The sequence below is a fragment of the Monocercomonoides exilis genome, assembly GCF_001643675.1.
Source record: "Monocercomonoides exilis strain PA203 chromosome Unknown scaffold40-978991, whole genome shotgun sequence".
Lineage (NCBI taxonomy): Eukaryota > Preaxostyla > Oxymonadida > Polymastigidae > Monocercomonoides > Monocercomonoides exilis.
In genome coordinates, this window is record NW_027150585.1 from 629,867 (window position 1) to 652,807 (window position 22,941).

Below are 22,941 nucleotides of genomic sequence, written 5' to 3' on the forward strand. Positions count from 1 at the left end.
AGTCCTTTTTGAATGATGTTTTTCATCGCATGATTGACTTTGCAATTTGTTGAAAAATAGCTTGAATAAACGTCAAAAAGCGGAAAGTACTGTTTTGAGGTTGTGTGACGCTGATAAATAGAATGTATTATTTCACTTGTTTCATAATTGATGATTGCAATATTTTTTTCTATTTTTTTGTGTTGATTTATTTAGGTTTCTTCAAAATGATGGAATTGAGCGAGACGTCATCAGAAGCGCCTCGGCCACACATGCTTGATATTGTTAATTTATTTGAGGGTATTTTTTTGTGAAAATAGATGGCTCAATGGAAGACATTTGGAAGAGATCATTGCGAATGGGCTGTGCGCGGTGAGTGAAGCGATCAGAGAATCGGAAAAGAATGGAAACAGAAGTGACTTCGAAAGAGATTTATTGGAGGAAGAAAACAAAATGAGAAGAAGAACAAATGAGAAGTTGAGGAGATGAGAGGTGCAAAGAAGAAAGAGAACGATTGAATTCTGATTTGGGTGATAACAAGAAGATGAAGAAGAAGAATTTGAAAATGTAGGGGTTTTCTTTTCAAAATGAAAAGCCGGAGCAACAATTCAAAGTCAGCCAATGACTTGTGGATATACAGCTTAATTCATGAATCGCAGTTTATCCACATAAAATTTGGTGTTACAATTTTCAATTCCTTCTGAAGTCAATTTATCAAATACGATATTTTTTGCCAGCCAACAACATCATGCAAAGCATTCTTAACTTCTTCACAAGTCTCATTGAAAAAAATGAATTTATGCAGATGTCTTTTTTCATCTGAATTGTAAAAGGAAAATGAAAAGAAGGATTACTTAGCGATTGATAAGCCGAAAAGAAGAAATGCTAATGAAACAAATTTCAGTTGAATTTGTCAAAAATTGCTGATTGAACAGCTTGAATATTTGAATGTCAAAAGTATGATTCAATGCGAAGTGAGATGAATCATTAAAAAAGAAGGAAAGATCATCTGAAATAAAACTACAATAGATATGATTTCGAATCAAGAAAAGCGGAGCAGCAGACTTGCAATCAAAAAGGGTGGACGACTTTACCTTTTTTATTTAGTAGATGAAAGAGGTTCAGATGAAAAGAGAATATTATCGAAGCAATTCTTGAACGGAATAAATGATTGAAATGATGCTCTTCTTCAGATTTTTACATTGTAACGAGCCTTCAACAAGCAATCAAAGATGAAACGATGTGGGAAACTTATTTATTTGAAAAGGCATATTTGATGGAAAATTCTATGAAAGAAGAGAATAAATGCCTAACAAGCAATGTTGATTTCATCATATGCACGAATGAGATGTTTTATTCTATTTTGTGTGCCATCTCCCCAACTTTCTTCGACTTTGCCTTCATTTGCGCTTTAATTCTCAATTTGTCAGCTGATGAAATGATTTCTGCCTTATGATCTGCACCTTCTTCAGAAAACCCATCGCATTGCGTGTGCCCTTGCAGGACATCTTTGATAGCCGACAATTCACTTCCTTGATGCCAAGATGACTATCCACGCATTCATTGTCAGATGAATGCCCGTTGAGAAATATAAGCATATAGACATTCCAAATGCTTCTGTTCTGTCATGTCCAACAGCCGAGTTGTCTTTTGAAGAGATGCTTCTCATGAAAGTGAACAAGGGCTCCTTCACAGAAGCTACAAGGGATTCACACACAAAATACACATCTCTTCCAACACAAGCCTTGTTGGCTGAAAACACGATTTTGGTGATGGAAAAGGTTGTGGATGACACTTGTGAATCATCCTTGTACTTGATCATAAGAGCACCGCTTCTTACTCCAGAACTTGTATCCTCACTCAAAGAGCAGGTGGAGAAGGTGGAATCACTCGCAGAAAATGTGTTGGCAGTGGAAGATGAGGAGAATGAGATGCACCCGCCATTGGTGGCTGTCTGTTGGTTTTGTGGAGCTGAGTTGATGTTGGTGATGGTGCAGTTGGCGAGGGAGATGGAGAGGGCAGGGGAGGTGGCAGAGGAGAGGACACAACTGGTGGGGGTGGCAGTGGAGGTGATGTCGGTGATGTTGGAGGAGTTGAGGGTGAGTGGATTTGTGAGGGAGGTGAGGTGGAAGATGCTTTGGCTGTTGAGGGTGAGACTGGTGATTGCTGTGTGGTTGAGGGAGAGGGAGCCAGCAGTGAGGAAGAAGAGGGGAGTTTTTATTGTTATGGAGGTTGTTCCGGTGATGGTGGTTGTGTTGAGGTTGAGGGACGGGGAGTTATCGGAGAGGTGGAAGAGGATGGGGGTGACGAGGTTTGTGGAGTTGTGGGCGATGGAGAGTGCAGAGAATGTGAGGAAGCCCTGAATCTGTTGGAAGAGGGCAGAAGTGGAAGATGGATCTGGTGAAGAAGATGCAGATGAAAATGATGAAAATGATGAATATGATGATGTTGATTGCGATGACTGTGAATGTGAGTTTTGTGGTTGGGGAATGCCACTGGAGGCGATGGTGGTGGCAGTTGTGCCATTTCCTGTGATTTTTGTATTTGGAGCACGAAATGTGAGAGTCTTTGTGGGAGTGAAAGTGGAGACGAGAAGGGAGAGGGAGGCATCGCTGAAGGGAGCAACGCATCCGAGAGCATACTCCACAGTGGCACATGGGCTTTGCTGTGTTTTGCCACAGGCATCGACATCACTTCCATTGCTGGCAACGATTTTGTTCTGGTTGATGAGACGAGGCCGACTGTTGAAAGTTTCATTGTCAGCTTGTCCATTATTATGCACTCTTTTTGATTCTGTTGTTGACCCTCACTGATTGAATGGGGATTGAGTGATGCTGCTTCCGCAGAAGAACACATCATTCCCTCTGCCATTTGTTGCAGTGTTGCCATCGAAGAAACAGAATGTGATGAATTTCACACCATTCATCCAATCATATGTTCTTGTACAACACAACGCAGCGCCACCATAGGAAGTTGATGAAGCAGTCAATTCATTATTGACAAATTGGCAATCATTAACCAAAAATTGATTTGGTTTATTTTGTGGAGGCCAATTGAATGTGAGAGAACCAGCAGAATCGCCACCTGAATTTGAGATTCATTTGCATTTGGAAAACAGGAATTGACCATTTGTGAAAAATTGTTTTTAGGGCAAAAAACCAACCAGTTCCACACCGACTTGTTATTTTGCATCTTTCCGCTCTGTTTTCTGAGAACACACAAGCAGAATTTGATAGTGGATACAATGATGTGACTGCTCCTCCATGAGCAGCTGAACAGCTCGAGAAATTGGATTTTGTGAGAGAGATTTTCAACAAATTTTGACAGAATAACGCTCCATCATAATGAGTTGTTAAATAATAGTTGAATGAACAAGAAGTGATGGTGAGATCGGCATTTACACATTCAACAAAAAGTGCACCGCCATATTTATTTCCACTATTTGAATTTTCCCATTCACACCACTTTATGAAATGGCTGTCCAAATCGAATAAGTTCATTCTTCCAGGTTTCTTTCTTTGAGTTTCAGTGCCCACATCCACCGCAGGGAAATTTTGTGAAGAGAGAGTTTGTCGGAGGTTTGAGATCAGAATCCCAAAAAATAAATTGAGTTTTATCCGAAATTCAATAACAATAACTTTATTGTGAAGTTAATAGCTCATTCAGCTTGTTTTTACAACAAAATTGTCAACAAGCACACAAAGAGCAAAAACTCAAGAACAAAAAGAGCAATAGCATTTGATTGCACAGTTTATTGGAAAGAGAAACCGAAGTGAGAGTGGATTGAAAATTACCAGATGAAAAAACAAGTGACTGGTCTAAAAAGATTGTCAATAAAAGAACAAAAGAACGAAGTGTTTAACTCCATCATCACTTCACAACAACAATAAAAAAATTCGATAATAGCGAAAGAGGAGATACAAAAATAAAGAAACTCCAGATATATAAATGTTTATATATATCAACGGATTTCGCAATGAATATACACAAATATCACAAACAAAAAAACATTTTCTCTCTTTTTCATGAAAAAAAAGAATTTGTTTGTTGGAATGATTTCATTCAAGCTCTCATAAGTTAAAATGAAATTTGATGAATAGGTCGGACAGTTTCAATTTTTGAAAGGAAATAATTATGATAAATCGTCTGTTTTCATCCATTCTGGTGGATCTGTTTGAACAAAGAATTCCCAGAGTTTAGCCATTGTCCACCCACTCTTATTGCAAAGCATTTTGTCGTGTCTCATCCAGTCTGGTGGCTCTGTTTTAACTTGTTTTATCCAGTGCATGGCCATTGTTCTTCCATTCTTGTCAGAAAGTGTAATGCTGTGTCTCATCCATTCTGGTGGCTCCGATTTCAACCAAAATATCCACAGCATAGCCATCGTTTGCCCGTTATTATCTGAAAGTATTGTATCGTGCCTGATTTTTACAGGTGGCTCTGTTTTTTTCTCCACAATCCAACGCATTGCTTCTGTTCTTCCATTTTCATCAGCGTATGCAATTTTATGTCTCATGTATATCGGTAGTGAACTCTTGACGTTTTTTCCCCAATGATCTGCCATTGTCCATCCGTTCTTATCTTTTAGTGTCATGATGTGCCTCATCCATCCTTTTGGTTCTGTTTTGACATTTTTTATCCACATAATTGCCATTGTTTCTCCGTTCTTATTGGCAAGTTTTATATCATGTCTCATCCACTCTGGTGGTTCTGTTTGAATAAACTGAATCCACAGCATGGCCATTGTCCGACCTTCGTTGTCCGCAAATGTTATGGAATGTCTCATCCATTCCGGCGGCTCTGTCTTCACAAATCGAATCCACTTCATTGCCATTGTTTCACCATTGTTGTTTTTGTACGTAATTTCATGCCTTATTGATAAAGGTGGTTCTGTTTGAACAAACTGAATCCACAGCATGGCCATTGTACGACCTTCATTGTCCGCAAATGTTATGGAATGTCTCATCCATTCTGGTGGTTCTGTCTTATCGTTAACAATCCACAGCATTGCCATTGAAAATCCTTCATTATTAACAAGTTCAGCATCATGTCTCATCCACTGTGGTGGTTCAGATTTAACATGAGCTATCCACACCATAGCCATTGTCCATCCTTTTTTATCTTTAAGTGTAACGTTATGTCTCATCCATTCTGGTGGTTCTGTCTTCACTTCCTTTATCCAACGCATGGACATTGTTTCTCCGTTGTTATTGGCAAGTTCAACATCATGTCTCATCCATTCTGGCGGTTCTGTTTGGATTCCTTGAATCCACCACATGGCCATTGTCCATCCTTTTTTATCTTTAAGTGTAACGTTATGTCTCATCCATTCTGGTGGTTCTGTCTTCACAAATTGAATCCAGTACATAGCCATTGTCCATCCATCTTTATCAGCAAGTTCATTGTCATGTCTCATCCATTTTGGTGGTTCTGTTTTAACCCAATAAATCCATCTAATGGCAATTGTCTGTCCCTCCTTGCATGCAAGTGCAGCGTCATGTCTCATCCATTCAGGTGGTTCCAAATGGACAAACCCGATCCAAAGCATCGACATTGAATTTCCTCCATTATCGCAAATTGCTGCGTCATGTCTCATCCATTCTGGTGGCTCTTTCTTGACATTTTTTATCCAATGCATGGCCAACGTCCAGCCATCATGATCACGAATTGTTGTGCTGTGCCGAATTTCAACTGGAGGATCTGCCTTTTTTTCAATGATCCATCGCATTGCCTCTGTTCTTCCTCTATCATCCCTTTTAAAAGTCAAAGTGCCACCACTGACATTCATTTTGTTTGAAATTAAGATCAAATGATATTTGTTTGTTGCTCACGAATGAGTTTATCAATTTATGTAACAGATCATTTTAAAAGAATAATTAGTTACGGATCTTTTTCTTCATTATCGTAACAGATAAATTTTGAAACTTTGAAAAGTTTAAAACATGTGTTTCATGAAAAAACTATTTGTCTATCCATTATTATTTAAGTGTTTTTGTCACATGAATATTTTTTTTATAAAAGATCCATTAAAATGAATATTCTCGCAAAACCACATATTTCAACAACAAATAAAATTTTCATAATCTTTTTAAGTTTTTCAGACTTACTGAAACTAATTTATAAAAATTTTGCACAAAATAAACTTAAATGTGGGCGATCCTTTTCGAAATTATACTTTCGTTCGAGTTTTGATCGAATTTTTTATCTCAATGGAATTGTGAAAAAATGAACTATATTGGAAAATTCATTCATCGAAAGAAGATATATGGGTAATTTTTTTTGATATCATAAAAAAAATCAAAAATCGAAAAAGAAAAAAAAATAATGGGCTGTTGTGATCAATCAATTTTTTTGAAAAGGATAAATTGTTCTTCGAAAATATACAAAAATATCAACAAAATATCCTATTTGCATAATTTTTGAGTTAAATATATTTTTCCTGAACATTTTTGAATAATTCATTTTTTTTAAAAAAAGAACAATAAAATATTTTTCTTTTCAAAAAGAATGGTTAACTAATTTTTTTATTATTAAATGTTTTCAAACGATGTTTATTAATGAAAAAATATGATATTATTTATTTATTTGTTCTTTCTTTTTTCAGAGATATAGATTTTTTAAGTTAAAAAAGTTTATTCATTAAAAATCTATTTTTCTTTCATATTAGTTCTCTTTGAAGGAAATGTTTTTTTGAAAACAACAAATAACCTTATATTGTTTATAATCAAGTGAAAAATAAATAATGAACAATTATTCACAGAGTTGAATTAATTTTCGATTGTGAATTATCATTTTTTCAAAATAAGAGTCATTGAATAAATATTCAAACAATGATTTATTATTATTATTTGGAAAAAAAACAAAAAAGAAAAATAATGAATAGAGAAGTTAAATTTGTTTTTTTGCAATTAAGAAAATTCTCAATAATTAAAATCAAAAAAAAAAAATGAAAAGAATTATGATATTTCATTTTTTTTTGAAAAAACAAATAGAAGGATGAAAATTTTCCAAAGCGAGATGATTCCAATAATCATTCCATTTTTCAGGAATAATTTCTGAAACAATATGATCATTACACTCAATAAACTTTAAAATGGAACTAGGTTTAGAAACATCTATTTTCACAACGGCCAAAAAATGCACTTGCTTATAAAGAACACTTGAATGAATAACACATCCAACTAATTCATAAACAATAACATCATTATCAGAACCAGAAGTTAATAATGAATCTTCAGAGTTAGCCTTTGGATCAAATATTTTTTAATCCTCAGGCCCTAACCCTGAATCAACAAAATGAATAGTGAGAGGAGGAGCAATTACAGTGAAAAAATACCAACGTTGAATAAAACACTTAACACTTTTGGAAAATACAAAAAACGAACATATTTCAAAAATTGTCTATCTTTGTGACATGATACACACTCTCCTTCTCTTTTCTCAACTAAAAATGAATTACAAGTTAATAAATCTTGAAGACAAGAAACAACATCTGATCCTCTAACTGTAACAAAAAACTGATCATCCCTTCTTGAAATGGAGTAATCATTACAATGAACACACATTAAAACATTTTGTGAAATGATAGAAAACATATCGTTAATTTCATTACAATTTTTGGAAAGAACTTTGAGAAGTCTTTCAAAAACAACAGACAATTCTTTTGGTTGATTCTTCCCTCCAAGATAAGTGTCGTTGAATTTATTTATTTGACCTCCATCCCACACATTGAAATTAAACGAAGAGATTCGAAGAAGATGAAACAGCTGCATGAATGTTTTTTTCATACTGTTCATTTTTGAAATGTCTGTAAATTCAAGATTAATAGAAGCCATGCATTGACAAATGGCAGAAAGAGAGCACACACTGCCATTGTTTTTCAGTCCTCTTTGAGAAGAAAGCAGCATGAAAACGCACGATCTTGAATTAACTTTCGAAGATAATGAAGAAGAAAAAGATGATGAAAAATCTTGCATTTTTGATTGTTTTGTTATGAAAAAAGAAAAAATCGAATGCTTTATGTGTTTCTTTGATACCTTTATATTTATGTGAAATAAAGAATTAGCTTTAAAAGAAATGCAAAAATCATTGATATGATGTGCAAATGAAAAAGTATCATTTTATTCACTTTCTTTGAATAAGTTTGTGGAAATTTGAAGAGAAGGTTGTTGCTGTTGTTGTTGCTGTTGAGTTTGGAAATTCTGCATTGATGTGATGGATGAAGGAGAAAAATTTGAGAAAGAAGAAGAAGAAGTGAGAGAAGAAGAAGGAATTGATAAATCAGATTGGTTGGATGATACAACCTGTTCTATTTGTGTAGTCTCAGAGTGATTTGTGGAAGGTGCCTGTATTTCTGTTGGAAATGAGCTTGTTGTTGAAGTCTGAGATTAATTAGGCAATGGGAATAAAGTATACGAGGCACTGACATTGGAAAGCGAAGGTTGCAATTGAAAAACATCAGAAGGAGCAAATATAGAAGATGGAGCAAATGGAGAAGAAGACGAAGAAGAAGATGATGATGAAGCAGAAGAAATAGAAGATGAAGTGGTAGTAGCAGCAGCAGATGATGATGATGATGCAGGTACAGTAGCATGTGCAGATGACTGGGGTGGCTGTGCTGACTGTTCAGAAGCATCACTCGAAGTGGCATTATCAGCAGTGGTGCCAGAGGTAAGAGGCGAATCAGCAGAATACAAAGAGAGTGTGGAAGACTGGGCGATCTGCTCTACAGAAGGGAAATGGAATGCACTTTCGATAGGCATCTGGGCAGGTACACGAGCAGAGATCGAGGCGGAAGAATAGAGGGAGGCAGGATCAGATGCAGAGGAAGAGGATAAGGAAGAAAAAGAAGAGGAAGAAGCTTTTTTTGTGGTGGATGGAGATGAAGATGTTGAGGAAGAAGGAGACAAAGAAGAAGAAGATGAAAAAGAGGGAAATATTAATGTTGAATTTTTCTTTTGCATTGTTTTTTCCACTTCACAAATAATTTTTATAACTGGAGCTAATGAATATGAATAAAAATCGCATTTTTTATTTGTTAGAAATGAATAGTTCAAAAATATCATTATCGATAATAAAAATAAAATTTGTTATAAAAGAAAATCAAAAAGAAAAATGCAAACAGTAACACGATTTTACAAAATCGCGGAAAAGAAGATTTCCAAATTCTTCATCAAGCACAAAAGCTTTAAATAACAAAACAGCGCGCTCGTAAGGCATTTTTTAAAAAATGTTAGCAATATATATTGCTTCCGATTTTATCAGTCTTTTTCGCGTGCTTCGATGTTCTTTAGTCGTACTAAACATGAAAAAAAGATAAAATTTCCAGAAAATGAAATTATAATGGAAAGCAAACAATATTTTGAAAAGCAAAAAAATTAAAAAAAAGTTCAATTAATCACTTGTCATAACTTGCAGAACTTATGAAGAAACAAACATGAAAATGCAAAAACAAAAATCAAAAGATCTTTACAAAAAATAATTATTATGATAAAAAAAGCTAATGTTTCTTTAATTGTTTCATTGAATCTGTTTCATCTTTTTGTTGTTGAATGGAAGAAAGAAGAGATTTTGAATGAAAATCAGAATTTGATTGATTTTCAGCAGTTGAAAAAGAAGTTAGACGATAATTTGAATGAGGAAGAGAGAAAGAATAAGAGGAAAGAATAAAAAGAGAAAGAGAAGAAAAGGAGAGAAAAATAAAAGAAAAAGAAGAGAAAAGAAAGAGAGAAGAGAGGAAGGAGAGAGGAAGAAGATGAAGAAAAATAAGAACAAGAGGAAGATTTGCCATCTCTTTCATTCTCCTTCTATCCTATATCAATCGGAGACTGCTTCTCCTCTGATGAGTGTGGAAACAAAATTGAGTCATGCACTCTTGACTGCACAGATGATGCAGACTTTTCAGATGGCTCAATAGCACTCGAAATTGATGGTACTGAAGGAGATGAGCTGTCAATCGTTGAAGTCGTTGGGTCTGCCGTCTAAAACTGAGGAAACGAAAGAACAGGACTCAACAATGAAGATGAAAATCTTTTGTCATTCGGAGACGATGTAGTCTTTGTGCAGACTTTCTTCGAGCCAACAGAAGTTGGCTGAATATTCGACAACTCTAAAGGGAAGAAATTGATGTCGTCAATGTTTGAGCCACACTCCTGTGCTCTGGCATCACTCTCCAAACGAGAAGGCGGAAATGATTTTAAATCACTGTTGAACAGAGTTTCCAGCGAATGCACCTCTCCTGATGGATGCAAAACTTTGTTCGTTGGAGAGTTTTTGTTTGAGGCAAGAGAGTGAAGCGAGGAAGGAAGAGTCACAATCGCGCTTGACGGAGAACATGCCAGCAACTGCGGAGATGCTGACATGGAAGGGCTCAGCGATGATCCCCGTGCATTTCACAAATTCTGTGTGCTCCGCTTTTCGCTCAAAACATTCGAAGAAATAGAAGACGAAGACGAAAGAAGATTGCAAAGCGATGCTGAAGGAGAATAATTCGAGAGGGGGGAGTTTAGTTGCAACGATATGCCCGACTGCAAAAACGATTTCATTTGAAAAAGAAGAAACAATGTTTTTGGCAATGCGGCTTCTGCTGCTCTCAGATTGTCAATGGTAGAGTTCGACTGGCTCTTTTGCTTTGGCAAAGGTAGCAAGCTCAAAGTCGAGTTTGGTGAATGTGTTTGCGAAGTGGATGGTGTTGCTGGCGTTACTGGCGTTGCTGGGGAAGTTGGCGCTGATGAATGAAGAGATATTTGAGGAGTTGTTTTTGAGGCTGTTTGATGTGTTCCCTGAGGAGATGGCCTCTCTGATCCTGGGAAACTTCTGCTGCCTGAAGCATTCGGAGACTGTGTGCTATCATTTCATTTTCTATTATCCATGAAACGCTATGATTCAAAAACATTTATTAATTCAGAGGATTGCCAAACTGCATATGAATAAATCATTGGATCATTTATCATGATTTTCTTTTTCCCTCTTTTCTTTTTCCCTCTTTTCTTTTTCCCTCTTTTCTTTTTCTGCTTTTTCTTCTTTGTCAGCTTTGCTTTTCTGCATCCTTTTCCCGATGCACTTTTCACACTTTCTGTGCAACCTGAAGGAGAAGAAGACGCAGCTATCGCTAGAAAAAAATTTCCTTGGTTGAAAAATTGTTTCAATTTTTGGAGGAGATTGCTGACACGAAGGAAATGAAGGAAATGAAGATGAAGCAGTAGAAGCAGACAATGATGTTGGAGATGTGTGCGGTTGAGGTGACTTGGAATCAGATGTGGACGAGATGGATGTTTGGACTGCCGAAGACTCAGCTGAAGAAGGATTTGACTCTTGAGCTGATGAGTTTGATAGAGTTGTGTTTTGTTAGGATTTCTCTGTGCTTCGCATCTGCTCAGTGCTGCCATCGCTTTGTGGATGGTGAGACAGAGTGCAACCATCTTTGTGTTCTTCCTCATCCATCCGCACATTGAACGGCTCATCCACAAAATTCAAATGAGAAGTTGAATCCCCTTGCACTTCGCCCAACTCCTCACCATCAAACGCCCCTCCAGCTGGCATTCCATCTTGCTCCATATCTGCTTTTTCATCCCTTTTCTCCCCATCACACTTCAAACAATCAGTGTTCTTTGAAGACGAAAAAGACGAAGATGTAGATGATGAAGATGACGACTGGTTCAAAAGAGATGCCAACTTCTGAGTGGTTTCATCGCACTTCCTCTTTGCTTTATGTTCTCCTCCAAATTTCTTCACCAAGTGTTCAGATTTGTCCTCTAACAAAGTTGTCTTTGTTTGCTCAGATGGCAATTGCTGCGAATCTGCCTCGTTTGCTTGTGAAGATCCTTCAGCACTTTCTCTCTTCCCATCGTAAAAAATCGAATTCTTCTCTGTTGAAATAATATATGATGGAGTCAAGCTTTTTCTAAGAAAACAATTGTTTTTCGTCTTCAATGTTATCAAAGATGTGGAAAAAGAATTAGAGGAAGAAGAAGAAGAAGAAGAAGAAGAAGAAGAAGAAGAAGAAGAAGAAGAAGAGGAAGAAGAGGAAGGAGGAGGAGGAGGAGAAAGAGAAAGAGAAGAATTATTTGGTTTGGTTGAATTGGAAGAATGATTCATTTTGGAGTTGGTAAATGAAGGAGAAGGAGAAGGAGAAGAATTTGAGGGAGAAGAAGAAGAAGAAGAAGAAGAAGTTGACGATGATGACAATGATGACGCTGTTGTTGTTGGATGAGAAAAGAAGGATATCTGATCGAGTGAAATTGTATTCACAATCATCGCCTTTATGCTAACTTCAGCTGTTTGTGACAAAGCAAAAAGAGAAACAGAAAACTCAAAGTTACTAAAGGAAACATCATCCACAATCACTTTTCCACTCGACGAAGCAACCAAAGAGAAAGAAACAGCTGTGCCGAAATCAGTCTGCTTGGCAAAACTGCAATGAGAAAGAGTTAATTCACTGGCAGTAGTGGTGGATGAGATCAGCACATTCACAGAATTAACAAAAAAAGCAGGAAGTGTATATGCAATCTGCTCAAACTTAAGTGATCCAACTGTCTCTATTACAATTCCCGTGGAAGAAGAAATCGAATCATTCAGAATTAAACCTGCCTTCACAATCACAGCTTCTCCTCCTTCACTTCCTCCTCCTGTCTTTTCCACCCCGCTCTTCACCACACGCTGATCCATCTCCGCTTCTGCCTCCAGCGGCGAATCGCCCGTCAGCACAACCGTCCTTTCTCCTTTCCTCCCAAACAGAGAAAGCGCATAATCAACAGACAGGCACTGCACCGTGTCTCCCCAGAAAATCCCGTTTGTCCCGCTTTCCCCGTTGATTGCGAGTGAATGCTGATTCAGCCTAATGATGATGATAAACAAGTCAGTATTTACTGTGAATCCTGCTCGATCGATTCCAATTAGAGAATTTGCTCTTTGGTCTTCGTCGATGTCCAAAGCGAAGGCGAATGAGGTGCTGCTAACTTTTGTTGTCAAGTCAGCACACGACAAAAACAGGTCTTTCCCCACAAATGCATTGTTTGACGAGAAAGTTAACCCACTCAGTGCAAAATCATCGTTGTTTGTTGGACAAAGCAGTTATAAAAATCCTCCTTTTCCTTCATATTCGGTTTCACATGTGCATCCAGATGTTGTCGTGGTGCCATTCACAACAAGCGCTCCTGTTTCAGAAGGAGAAATAAATAACGCACCCCCGTTTGTGCTTGAAGTGGAAGAAGAGGAGGTTATATCGCAGGAATCAATTCAAAGAGTTGTTGAGAGCTGAGAAGAAGAAGAAGAAGAAGAAGAAGAAGAAGAATTTGAAGATGAATCCATATGCTCCATTGAAGGAGGGGTTAATGGAGTTGGGGGAAGAGGAGGAGGAGGAGGGGGAGAAAGGGAAGAAGAAGAAGATGTTGAAGAAGAAGATGTTGTAAATGAAGAAGAAGAAGTTGTTGTTGTTGTTGGTGTTGTTGGCGTTTGATTGGCAAAATTTGGAGAAGAAGGAGCAGAAGGTGAATAAGGAGGAGGCTGAGAAGTAACTTGAGTGGAGGAAGAAGAGGAAGAAGAAGAAAGAGAAGAAAAAGAAAAAGAAAAAGAAGAATAAAAAGATGAATAAAAAGAACGAGGAGAAGAAGAAGAAGAAGAAGAAGAAGAAGAAGAAGAAGAGGAAGAGGAAGAGGAAGAAGAGGAAGAAGAGGAAGAGGAATAACAGATTTTGGATGTGAAATCGCAGCAGATTGTTCATGCTCATCCAAGGTGTGTGTGAAAGCTGGTTGTGATAGTGCGAATGGTGGCTAGCGAAAGAATCATATGATGATAAAAGTGATTGGAGAGAAGAAGGAGATGTTTGTTGAGTGGGAGAGGATTGGAGGGAAGGCAATTGTGGAGTGGATGATACAGCCGGACGGGGAGATGAGCGTCACGTTTATTGGGGAGAAGCTGTTTGGGAGGAGAAAGAAGAGAAGAGAAGGAGGAGAAGAAGAGAGATGAAGATCGTTAATTGAAGAGAGAGGAGTGAAAAGTGAAAAGTCTGGTGTTGAATTGGCGTTTGACATTTGATGGGGAATTGTTTCTTTGAAATTCGGACAGAGAGAGAGAGAGAGAGAGAAAGAGAAAGAGAGAGAAAGAAAGAGAAAGAAAGAGAGAGAGAAAGAGAAAGAAAGAAAAAGAGAGAAAGAAAGAGAAAGAAAGAAAAAGAGAGAGACAATGGCCGAGTTTGCTGCAATTGAAGATGCTGTGATTCAGTAAAGTTTTCCGTTGATATAGAAATGAAAATAAAGTGTGTGATCTGCCAAGTCTATAGCAATGAATGGACGATCTGGTTGTTAACTCTGGTATATTCAACGATTGCCGAGAAGAGAATTAAATATCGGATCTGTCCAAGGAATCGTTCAGATTATCAAATAGTTGCATCATCTGCGTTCTGTAAGATGTTAAGTCTTCTTCGGGTAGATTTAGAGGTTTTCTTTTCTATTTTTCTTCTTCTGCGCAACGATAAAACTGCTGGTTCGCTTTCGCTGGTCCTCTCTTCAAAAAATATCAAAATACAACTTCTGAAAGGTCTCCAGCTTTTTGAACATCTGCGAACCAGTCAACTTTGTGGAGAAAGTCATCAGTAGTTAAGAGAGCGAATTCCCTATAGTTATCCGTTCATATGGTGATTCTTCACTTGCGATCATTCTCGTTTCTCTCGCTGAAATCAAAAGCAATGTAATTCCTCTTTCAATTTCAACAAAATCACAAAAGATTTCAATGAAATTTCATTTGCCGAAGAAAGCGAAAACTAAATAGTTGTGGAGATAATCTTCTTCCAGTTCACATTTCTTCTCTTCAACATGCAATTCTGAACATAAATCAGTTCTGCGGAAAGCTCTGTATTATTTTGCGTTCACTTCCGATAAACATGTTTCGTTCACGAAAAATCAAATCTTCTGCTCTGGAAATCTCAAAAAGCATTATTGATCCATCTGATAATCACTGTTTTTGTCATATTTCACTGACATGTTCCTGGAGGCACGATGATCAATCTGTTCCATTTTGCTCTTTCCTTCCAAAAGAAAATAGTCAGAAGAAGAAACAACTAGGTCGCAATGATGGAATTTCTCAAAATATCAGAATTTGAATCATCAAATGAAAATATGAGGCTGGAAGGGCAAAGATTCTTTTGGGGGATCAAACTCATATCTGTGAAACAGATTGACCCACTTTGCAAAAGAAACTGTGATTCCGATTTTCGGTGAGAAATGTAGGAATCCAGCAAAACACTTGACTTATCCGATATAAGCATCAAAGGTGAAGAAGAATGTTCAATTGCCACATTTTTCAGTCCAACAGAAGAATTGAAGAATCCAATAAATGTATTCTTCACTGTAGATATTCCTGACTGCAATCTTTTCACTTCTGAAAAGGAATCTTGCTGGAATAAATAATTGTTATCGACTTTTGATTGAAATTGCGCATCAATTGAGTTTCCTTGACAAAATAAATACGATTAATGAAAAAATTTAAATTCGAAAGAATACCTTTGGTTTTCAATGTTGAAATTTCAGAGATATTCTGCACATCAAAAATATTCCCTAGAGTTTTATGTGTCTAATAAAATAACTTATGCAATATGCGAAAAAAGCAATTTTTAAGTGATCTGAAAAAAATATTTTATATTTATTTTAACTTCTCATTTTTTTTTGAAGTGATGAAGTTTTTCATGTGAAAACAAACATTAATTTGAAAGAAACTATTTTTATGATGAATAATGGCAACGGAGTGTTTTATAATTAACTTCCATGTTACATATATTTGAAAAGTTGTAATTTTTCATAAAAAAATACCCAATTGGATAATTACACAGACATATATACATATATTTAAGCTTTTTTTTTTGAAAAAATGAAAAATAGAATTTCTTTTCTTCACAAATTTTAACCATCAAGAATTTTCATTAAATGGATTCATGCCCTCCATCTTCATCAACAAGATTCATTTTGAGCAATGTGTTCAATTGTTCAGTTTTTGCCTCTTGAATCCTCTGCTCTCCTTTGCTTATTCTCTTTCTGATTATATTTTCAATGAAAAAGAGAAGGCGAAGGAGAAGAATACAAAAGAAATAAAAAAGAAAGAAATGTTTGCAGAAGAAACCTGTTATCAACTTCTTTTGTGCAAAATAAAACAGAAATAAATCTGATGACGAAGAAGAAAAAGAAGAAAAAGAATGAAAATCTTATTCAAAAACTGCTTGGCTGAAACAAGTCAATCTCAATTGAATTCTTTTTTTCTCATTCTCTTTCTCTTTTGCTCAGAAATCTTCAATTGAAATTCATCCAAATTTTGTTTCATTGCCCTTCACTTCCATTCCATCCATCATCTGAAAGTGACTCAATCCCAATTCATCTGAGTTGCGTGTTGTCTTCTTTGTCGAAACGAATGAAGAAGAAGAAGAAGAAGAAGAAGAAAAGGAAGATCACAATTGTTGAAATGAAGACAGATGCTGTGTGAATGTTTGAATGAGGGAGGGAGAGTGTGTGAGTGATGTCGAAGTGGAAGATGAGAATGAGATGATTGAATGAAATGAATGAAGAACACGCAATTTTTGTTGAATATTCTTCGCGTTCAACTGAAAATGTTGCTTCAGAACGAAATCTTTTCTCTTTTCTCTTTTCTCTTCTTTTCTTTTCTTATTTGTTTTTTCACATGCTCGTTTTCTTTCATCTTTCTTCTTCAAGTTTTCTTCTTTTCTGAGATGAGATGAAATGAATGGAGACGCGTGGAATATTCCATCTACAGATACATTAAATATTCAGAAGCGTTTCTTGATAATTTACTATATCATTTTCCTTAACAAAAGAAATGAATCCATAAAGGCTTGCAATGATATCTTCATATCCTTCTTCTTCCATCTTTTCTAATATCTCTCTTTTCATCTCTTTTCTTTTCACTTCTTCAGATTCTTCATTCGTCTTTTCTTTCAATCTTTCTGGAATACTCATAAAGAAATGCAAGCAATCAGATATGATTCCATCTTCCAAAGTTGATTGCTTCATTTCCTCCATATAGAGACCAACAGTTCCACTTTTCAACAAGTCATCAATTTTCACATCTTTATTTTCTGATGCATTTCTTAATGAATTAATGCATCGACGGAATGCATCTGGGTAATTATCTCTTGATGCTTTAAACACCTGAACAAGGCTGCAGAAAAGTCCTTCAAGTTCTCCATTCCGCAATGTGCATGAGAATGTGAACTCACTAATCACATCGAGCCATCTCTTGATAACAGACACTTCTTTCACTTTTGTTTCTTTTCTTCTTTCTTCTTTTCTCTTCCAATCCACACTATTTCCAAGCTCTTTCAGTTCTTTTGCTGCTTCTCTCGCGAAATGCAGTTCATCCGCAATCACTTCTTCCAAGCTGTCATCATTGAAGAATCTGCTCATTAAAAATTTCCAGACAGTCTGATAGGCAAGTCGAGTGAGGTTTCGATGTTCCTGGTGATATTCAATGATCTCTTTGATTTCCTTTAAATACAGTTCTCTTTTCATTTCCTTTGCAAAAAAGGAGGAAAAAACAATTCAACAACGTCAAAAAGAAAATGGAAGTGAACATACATAACATGTGCTAATGTGACTTAAAGCCAGCAAAGCCATTTCCACTTCTTTTTGAGTTTCCTCGTTTTCATCTTTCTTCGAGGCAACTTTCAGAAGGCGAGGTACAATGACTGAAAACAATTCCTTTGAAATAAAATCTTCATTCAGCCAAGCAAAGCATTCACACAGTTCAATAAGAAGCATTTCATCCTTTTCAACTTTTATCTTCTCATTTTCATCAATTATCTTCTCTCTCATTCTTCTGCTCAACGATGATTTATCAAAAGAATAACAAAAAAAGCATTTCAGTTTCTTGCAATATCCAACATGCTTCAACAGTAAAGTTGCTCTTTCCAATGACAATGTCTTTTCTTCAATCATTTGGAGAATTTTATCGAACAGTTCTACTGTAAAAACTGATTTGAATTCTCCTTCATTCATTTCATTGATCATTTCATTCATTTCCTTGATTTTCTGTTTTTGTTCGTCTTCTCTGCAACCTTCCAGTTCACAAAATAATTCTGCAAAGGGTATTTAAAAAAACAAAAATTTTGTTCAGAATTGTTCAAACCAAATAAAAGAACAAACTTGAAAACTTCTTGGTTCTGGTCATAGCTTGAACTCCTTTTTCACATTTATCATCTTCTGACAAACTCATTCTGTTTGTTATTAAAAATATTCAAAAATAGCGGAAAAGCCTTGAAAATAACAAAATAAAAGATAAATACACACATTGTTGATAATCTTACAAAATTTAAAAGATTTCAATACAAACTGTAAATTCTTTGCTTTATAAAAAGAAGTGTAAAAGATATTGCGAATAAATCTCAAGGATTGGCTGTATAAGGCCAGAAATGGAAATCTTTTGTTTCTTTTTGATCATAACCAACAGATTATTTCGTTAGAGAACTAATTAATATACAACTCCTCTTTCTATTTGGGATAGAGCTCCGTTTTATGGGCTCAGCCGATCAATATGACGTGAAATTTGTGGTGTTTGCTGATGTGATGAAAAAGCTAAAAAGAATTAAAAAGTTTGCGTCCAATAACAGGCTGTGCAAATTTGCACTGAGGAGTTATATCTTTCCTTTATAACGACAAAACACGAAGACTTTCAAAATGCAAGAAAAGGTTTTATTAACTGTTAGTTCCATGGGTGGGAAAAGCTTCGCTTTGTGGAGGGAAAAGAGGAGTTGTATATTAATTAGTTCTCTAACGAATTAAAAAGCATTAGCTTCTTAATTCTCGAGAACAAATGAAAATACAACTCCTCTTTCTATTTGGGATATCATTAATTGGGCATGTTTTGTGTCTCTTGTTCCATTAATATTGCATAGGCTCTTGTTACTACTCTCTCTGTTCGTGTGCAAATATTTCTTGATTTCTTGACAGTTGAATGGGAACATGATCGCTCAGAATCCTCTTCCTGATCTATACAAATATTTTCCTTATTGTGCAGTTTATCTTCAACTTCTTTGACTTCTTCATTTTCCTTATTGATATCCTTCTCCTCTCCAACGGTCTGCGATGATTGCGACTCTTCGATGTACACGTCAATGCTCTGTTCTGTGAGAGAGGGGAGCTGTTGTGTTGGAATGGAACAATTTGCCTGTAAAGATAGTTGTGGGGAATTGAAAGTTTGTGGTTGCGCCAGCGATAATCCAATTGAATTTGAAGGTTGCAGGCTTTGAAAATACTGAGAGGAGGGCTGAAAATTAAACGTCTGAGGTTGTTGTTGATGCAGTTGCGAAGGATGTGGTTGAGGTGAAAGGACCATATCATGTTGAACAGGAAACACGTTTATTGCAGATTGGATTGGAGCTTGGATGTTTGCAAAAGAAGATCCTTGAGTTATTTGTGCACTCCAAGGTTGTATTTGAGACCCCGTTTGTGGGAATGGTTGGTGCTCTGTCAGAACCTGGGCCATCGCTTGAGCAGTGTTTGTTTTGAAGTAAGAATTAGTTGGTGTGTGAGCTGTGGGAGACAATCTGGCAAAGTGTGCTACCATAACCTCCGGAACTCCAGCGGCAAGGAGAGCAGACAAAGCTGCATGCTTTATAGTGTAAGGCCGAAACGAGGGATTGATTCCTGCCTGCTTCATTGCCTCCTTTGCGAGTTTTCGAATTCTATCCTTTGACATTCTTGATCCGGTTCTCGTGTTAATTATGAACGTGTCTCTTCCTGGATACAAAACTTTTATTTGGTTCCAAAGTTCCAATATTGCACGCACTGGACAAACATCTGACTGGATCTCCTTCAGTTTAGGGACTGTGATGAACGATCTTGCGAGTCTTGTTTTCAATTGGACTGAAAGATGAATTGCATTCTCAGAGATTATCGAATCGTTCATTGAAATGCTCGCCAGTTCTGAAAACCTGCATGCAGTGAATAACATACACAGAGTTATTGATTTCAATGTCAGAGAGTATACGCTCAAAGTCTCGTTGGGCAACAGAGTTCGGAGATAATTGAAAAGGACCTGTGGATCCCATATTTCCTCGTACGGAGCTCTTTTCTTTTCCTTTCTCATGATAGATCGAAAGAATGTCTTTATTATCGGTACTGTTCCTAAATCGAAAGAGAAAGCACTTCTAGTGAATAGCGACACTGCGGACCTTGTTTGCTTTAAGCACTGAGGAGGAAAACCCTCATTATCTAAGCATATGAAAGTGTCCAAGCACTTCCTCACCCAAATCACAGGATCTGACGGTAACTCCCCCATATTCCCCTTGATCCAAGCGTTTGCGAAATGTGCGAATCCAAATGTGTATGTTGTCCATGTTGACGTGGCAACACTATTTTTAATGTGTATTATCATGCTGTCCGGAACATTAAGTTTTCGTAGGCCCTGCTCAAACCACTGTTCACCCGCCTTCTTGACTAGGGAAAGCTTATTGCCAGGTAACCTCCCGGAGGAAGCGCTGCTCCTCTCGCCTTCAGACCCTGCCCTGGAAGTAATATCATTCGTGAACATCTCCATCTCATGAATCGTCTTTTCCACAGTTGAAGGGTCTGGCTCCAAATCTGATTCGTCCAATCCGGTATCAGAAGAATCATCTTCGCTCTCTCCTTCAACGCTTTCCTCATCGTCTGAAGGATCAGTGGAATTGGCGGATGGGCAAGAACCACCTCGCCCTTCCACGGATAGCTCAGACCGTCCTGACATAATCTGCTGCCTGGCCCGCACCACCGTTGAAGCTTTCTGTTCTTTGCACTTGCAAACGCATCCAGAGTCGGTTTGATGCTGAGCTGGTTGAGTGCCATCTGAAGAGCTTGATTTTTGATTTCGTAATCTCCCGACTGCTCGAGTCTTGACAGGGCATCTGCCTCCACATTTTTTTTTCCTGCAATATGAACTGCTTTGACCTGGATTCCCTGACTCTCCACAAGTTTCCTGATCTCTTTCAACAGAGGTCGCAGATTCTTTCCTGCTCCCCATCTGTTAATGTTGTAAACTACCGATGTGTTGTCCGAGCGTATCAACACCTTCCTTTCCGACAGTTTTGCGATATCCTGAGAAAACCTTGCAAGCGCAATCTTGACTGCAAGTAATTCCCTGAAGTTTGACGTTTGGTTTTGAGCAACTCTGTTCAAAGGGACGTGAAAAATCTTCTTGAGTTGTCCTGATATCTTTACACTTCCTCCGCATTCCCATGGCGAGGCATCTGTTGTAATCGTCACCTGAGGGGAGCCAAAGGATTGAAGCGTTCTTTGTTTTCTCTTCCTGACTTCGCTTATCCAGAATGTCAATTCTGGAATGATTCCATAGTGAAGTCGACATAGCCCGTTCCATCCATTGATGTTGACATTCTTCATCAGGCATTGATAAAGGTTTGTCATGTGTAATGATGCGTCTGTGTAAACAAATCTGGCAGCGCTTATTTGTCCCACAATTGAAGCAAACTTTCTGACCGAGAGTGGACGTCTCTTTATTGTGTTTATCAGTACCATATAACACTTCTGAACAATGGAGGCAATTCTTTCTTCGTTCAGAGCCACTGTCGACTGCATCGAATCCCATTTCCATCCCAGAAAGTTGAATCTTTGCTTTGCCTGAAGTTCGCTTTTCTCCTTGTTGACCATTAGACCGAGTTGGGAGAACCAATCCATAACCTCCTTTGTTATTTGCTCCAGCTTCTGTTTGTCCTTGTGAAGAAAGAGGACATCGTCCAGATAAGAGATGCAACGAACTTTCCACTTCATTCTCACCAGCTTTATAATTGAACGCATTATCTTCGTAAAGATTCTTGGGGCATCCTTCATTCCAAATGGAAGGCATTGAAACGCTATTGTTTCCTGATGAAATTTGAAAGCCAAAAACGGGATGAAATCTTCGCGAACAGGGATTAAGAAATATGCTTGAGAGAGATCCAATGAGGTTGCAAAATCTCCCTTTTCCATCAACTTTTCCACAGTTCTGTGATCCTCCAGCTTGAACTTGATTGATTTCAGGGCTTTGTTCAGAGGTCTGCAGTCCAATATTTGTCTCCATTTCCCGTTCTTCTTCTTTACGAAAAACAGTTTGCTCAGGCATTTTGCATCTTCGAACTTGATCCTCTTCAATATTCCACAATCCAGTGCTTCCGTTATCCACTTCTCGCACTCCCTCTCCTGCTCCTGGGATCCAATGAAACCATGTCCTGCTTTGACTTCATTTTTCAGCTTGTCTCGTGCCTCTCTGCTTCTCCAAACAGGACAAGCTCCCTTCTCTATAATTCTCCTGGTCCCTATTTCGGACCAGTTCTTGAGAAAGAGTCTTGTTCTTCCTCCAACTTTCTTCGAGGATCCCATTGGTTGGAGCTCCAAGTTCTGCTGGTTCTCCGGGAGCTTCTGCTGCTGTTTGAACTGAATTTTCTTCTTGTAAATGGGATCCTTCTTGTCCGAAAATACTGGTTTTTAAGTGAGAATGTATTTGTATACGGTCTGATCCATCCCTGCGATCGAGGAAGCAATTTTTGTTTCGGCTCAGCGATCTTCAACGTTTCAAGTTGCCTCTTGGAAAGCAATTGGTCTCCATCTTCTTCTTTTAATGTCCTTGCGGCTCTGAACCCATAAACTGCTTGGATCCTTTGTGTTCTCGCTTCCTGGAGTGCTTTAACCATCATTAAGAAAGAATCAGCCAAAACTGCACTTGGGTTCAATCCCTTATCTACCATATCTTTTCCAATTATAAGCGCTTTTATTGCCGATATCAATTTTTCTTCGATTTTGAATCCATTTTGTTCTAGAGCGTCGTAGCACCAATTTGATGTTCTTTGAATTGGGTGGATAGCCTCTGGAATGAACGGAGGTGCTGAGAAATTCGAGTAAATTGTGGAATTTGAGCCTGCTTGTTCAGGAAAATGCATTTCGAATATTGAATCCTTTGTTTTATCTCCGAATAGCGAGAAACAAATGTATTTGAAGT

The 22,941-nt window shown here is 37.4% G+C and overlaps 9 protein-coding genes across 9 annotated transcripts; 2 read left to right on the plus strand and 7 right to left on the minus strand.

The window, feature by feature from the left end:
- Positions 1-1,504: 1,504 nt before the first annotated feature.
- Positions 1,505-1,801, minus strand: MONOS_14133 (uncharacterized protein; the record flags this gene model as incomplete). The annotated part of the gene is made up of 1 exon (XM_067866909.1): positions 1,505-1,801. One exon carries the CDS (start codon positions 1,799-1,801, stop codon positions 1,505-1,507), a length of 297 nt encoding a protein of 98 aa, XP_067722790.1.
- A 250-nt stretch (positions 1,802-2,051) lies between these two features.
- On the plus strand, positions 2,052-2,342 carry MONOS_14132 (uncharacterized protein; the record flags this gene model as incomplete). The annotated part of the gene is made up of 1 exon (XM_067866908.1): positions 2,052-2,342. The coding sequence occupies one exon, from the start codon at positions 2,052-2,054 to the stop codon at positions 2,340-2,342; it is 291 nt and encodes a 96-aa protein (XP_067722791.1).
- Positions 2,343-2,468: 126 nt separating this feature from the next.
- MONOS_14131 (uncharacterized protein) lies at positions 2,469-2,792 on the plus strand (the record flags this gene model as incomplete). The annotated part of the gene is made up of 1 exon (XM_067866907.1): positions 2,469-2,792. One exon carries the CDS (start codon positions 2,469-2,471, stop codon positions 2,790-2,792), a length of 324 nt encoding a protein of 107 aa, XP_067722792.1.
- Positions 2,793-4,111: 1,319 nt separating this feature from the next.
- MONOS_14130 (uncharacterized protein) lies at positions 4,112-5,767 on the minus strand (the record flags this gene model as incomplete). Its single annotated transcript, XM_067866906.1, has 1 exon — positions 4,112-5,767. One exon carries the CDS (start codon positions 5,765-5,767, stop codon positions 4,112-4,114), a length of 1,656 nt encoding a protein of 551 aa, XP_067722793.1.
- Positions 5,768-8,366: 2,599 nt separating this feature from the next.
- On the minus strand, positions 8,367-8,942 carry MONOS_15477 (uncharacterized protein; the record flags this gene model as incomplete). The annotated part of the gene is made up of 1 exon (XM_067868355.1): positions 8,367-8,942. One exon carries the CDS (start codon positions 8,940-8,942, stop codon positions 8,367-8,369), a length of 576 nt encoding a protein of 191 aa, XP_067722794.1.
- An 843-nt stretch (positions 8,943-9,785) lies between these two features.
- On the minus strand, positions 9,786-10,340 carry MONOS_15478 (uncharacterized protein; the record flags this gene model as incomplete). The annotated part of the gene is made up of 2 exons (XM_067868356.1): positions 9,786-9,959; positions 10,047-10,340. The coding sequence occupies 2 exons, from the start codon at positions 10,338-10,340 to the stop codon at positions 9,786-9,788; spliced, it is 468 nt and encodes a 155-aa protein (XP_067722795.1).
- A 985-nt stretch (positions 10,341-11,325) lies between these two features.
- On the minus strand, positions 11,326-12,989 carry MONOS_15479 (uncharacterized protein; the record flags this gene model as incomplete). The annotated part of the gene is made up of 3 exons (XM_067868357.1): positions 11,326-11,904; positions 12,250-12,893; positions 12,959-12,989. 3 exons carry the CDS (start codon positions 12,987-12,989, stop codon positions 11,326-11,328), a joined length of 1,254 nt encoding a protein of 417 aa, XP_067722796.1.
- A 3,750-nt stretch (positions 12,990-16,739) lies between these two features.
- Positions 16,740-18,192, minus strand: MONOS_15480 (uncharacterized protein; the record flags this gene model as incomplete). Its single annotated transcript, XM_067868359.1, has 3 exons — positions 16,740-17,492; positions 17,556-18,055; positions 18,123-18,192. 3 exons carry the CDS (start codon positions 18,190-18,192, stop codon positions 16,740-16,742), a joined length of 1,323 nt encoding a protein of 440 aa, XP_067722797.1.
- Positions 18,193-18,825: 633 nt separating this feature from the next.
- On the minus strand, positions 18,826-19,929 carry MONOS_15481 (uncharacterized protein; the record flags this gene model as incomplete). The annotated part of the gene is made up of 1 exon (XM_067868360.1): positions 18,826-19,929. The coding sequence occupies one exon, from the start codon at positions 19,927-19,929 to the stop codon at positions 18,826-18,828; it is 1,104 nt and encodes a 367-aa protein (XP_067722798.1).
- Between the last annotated feature and the right edge of the window lie 3,012 nt (positions 19,930-22,941).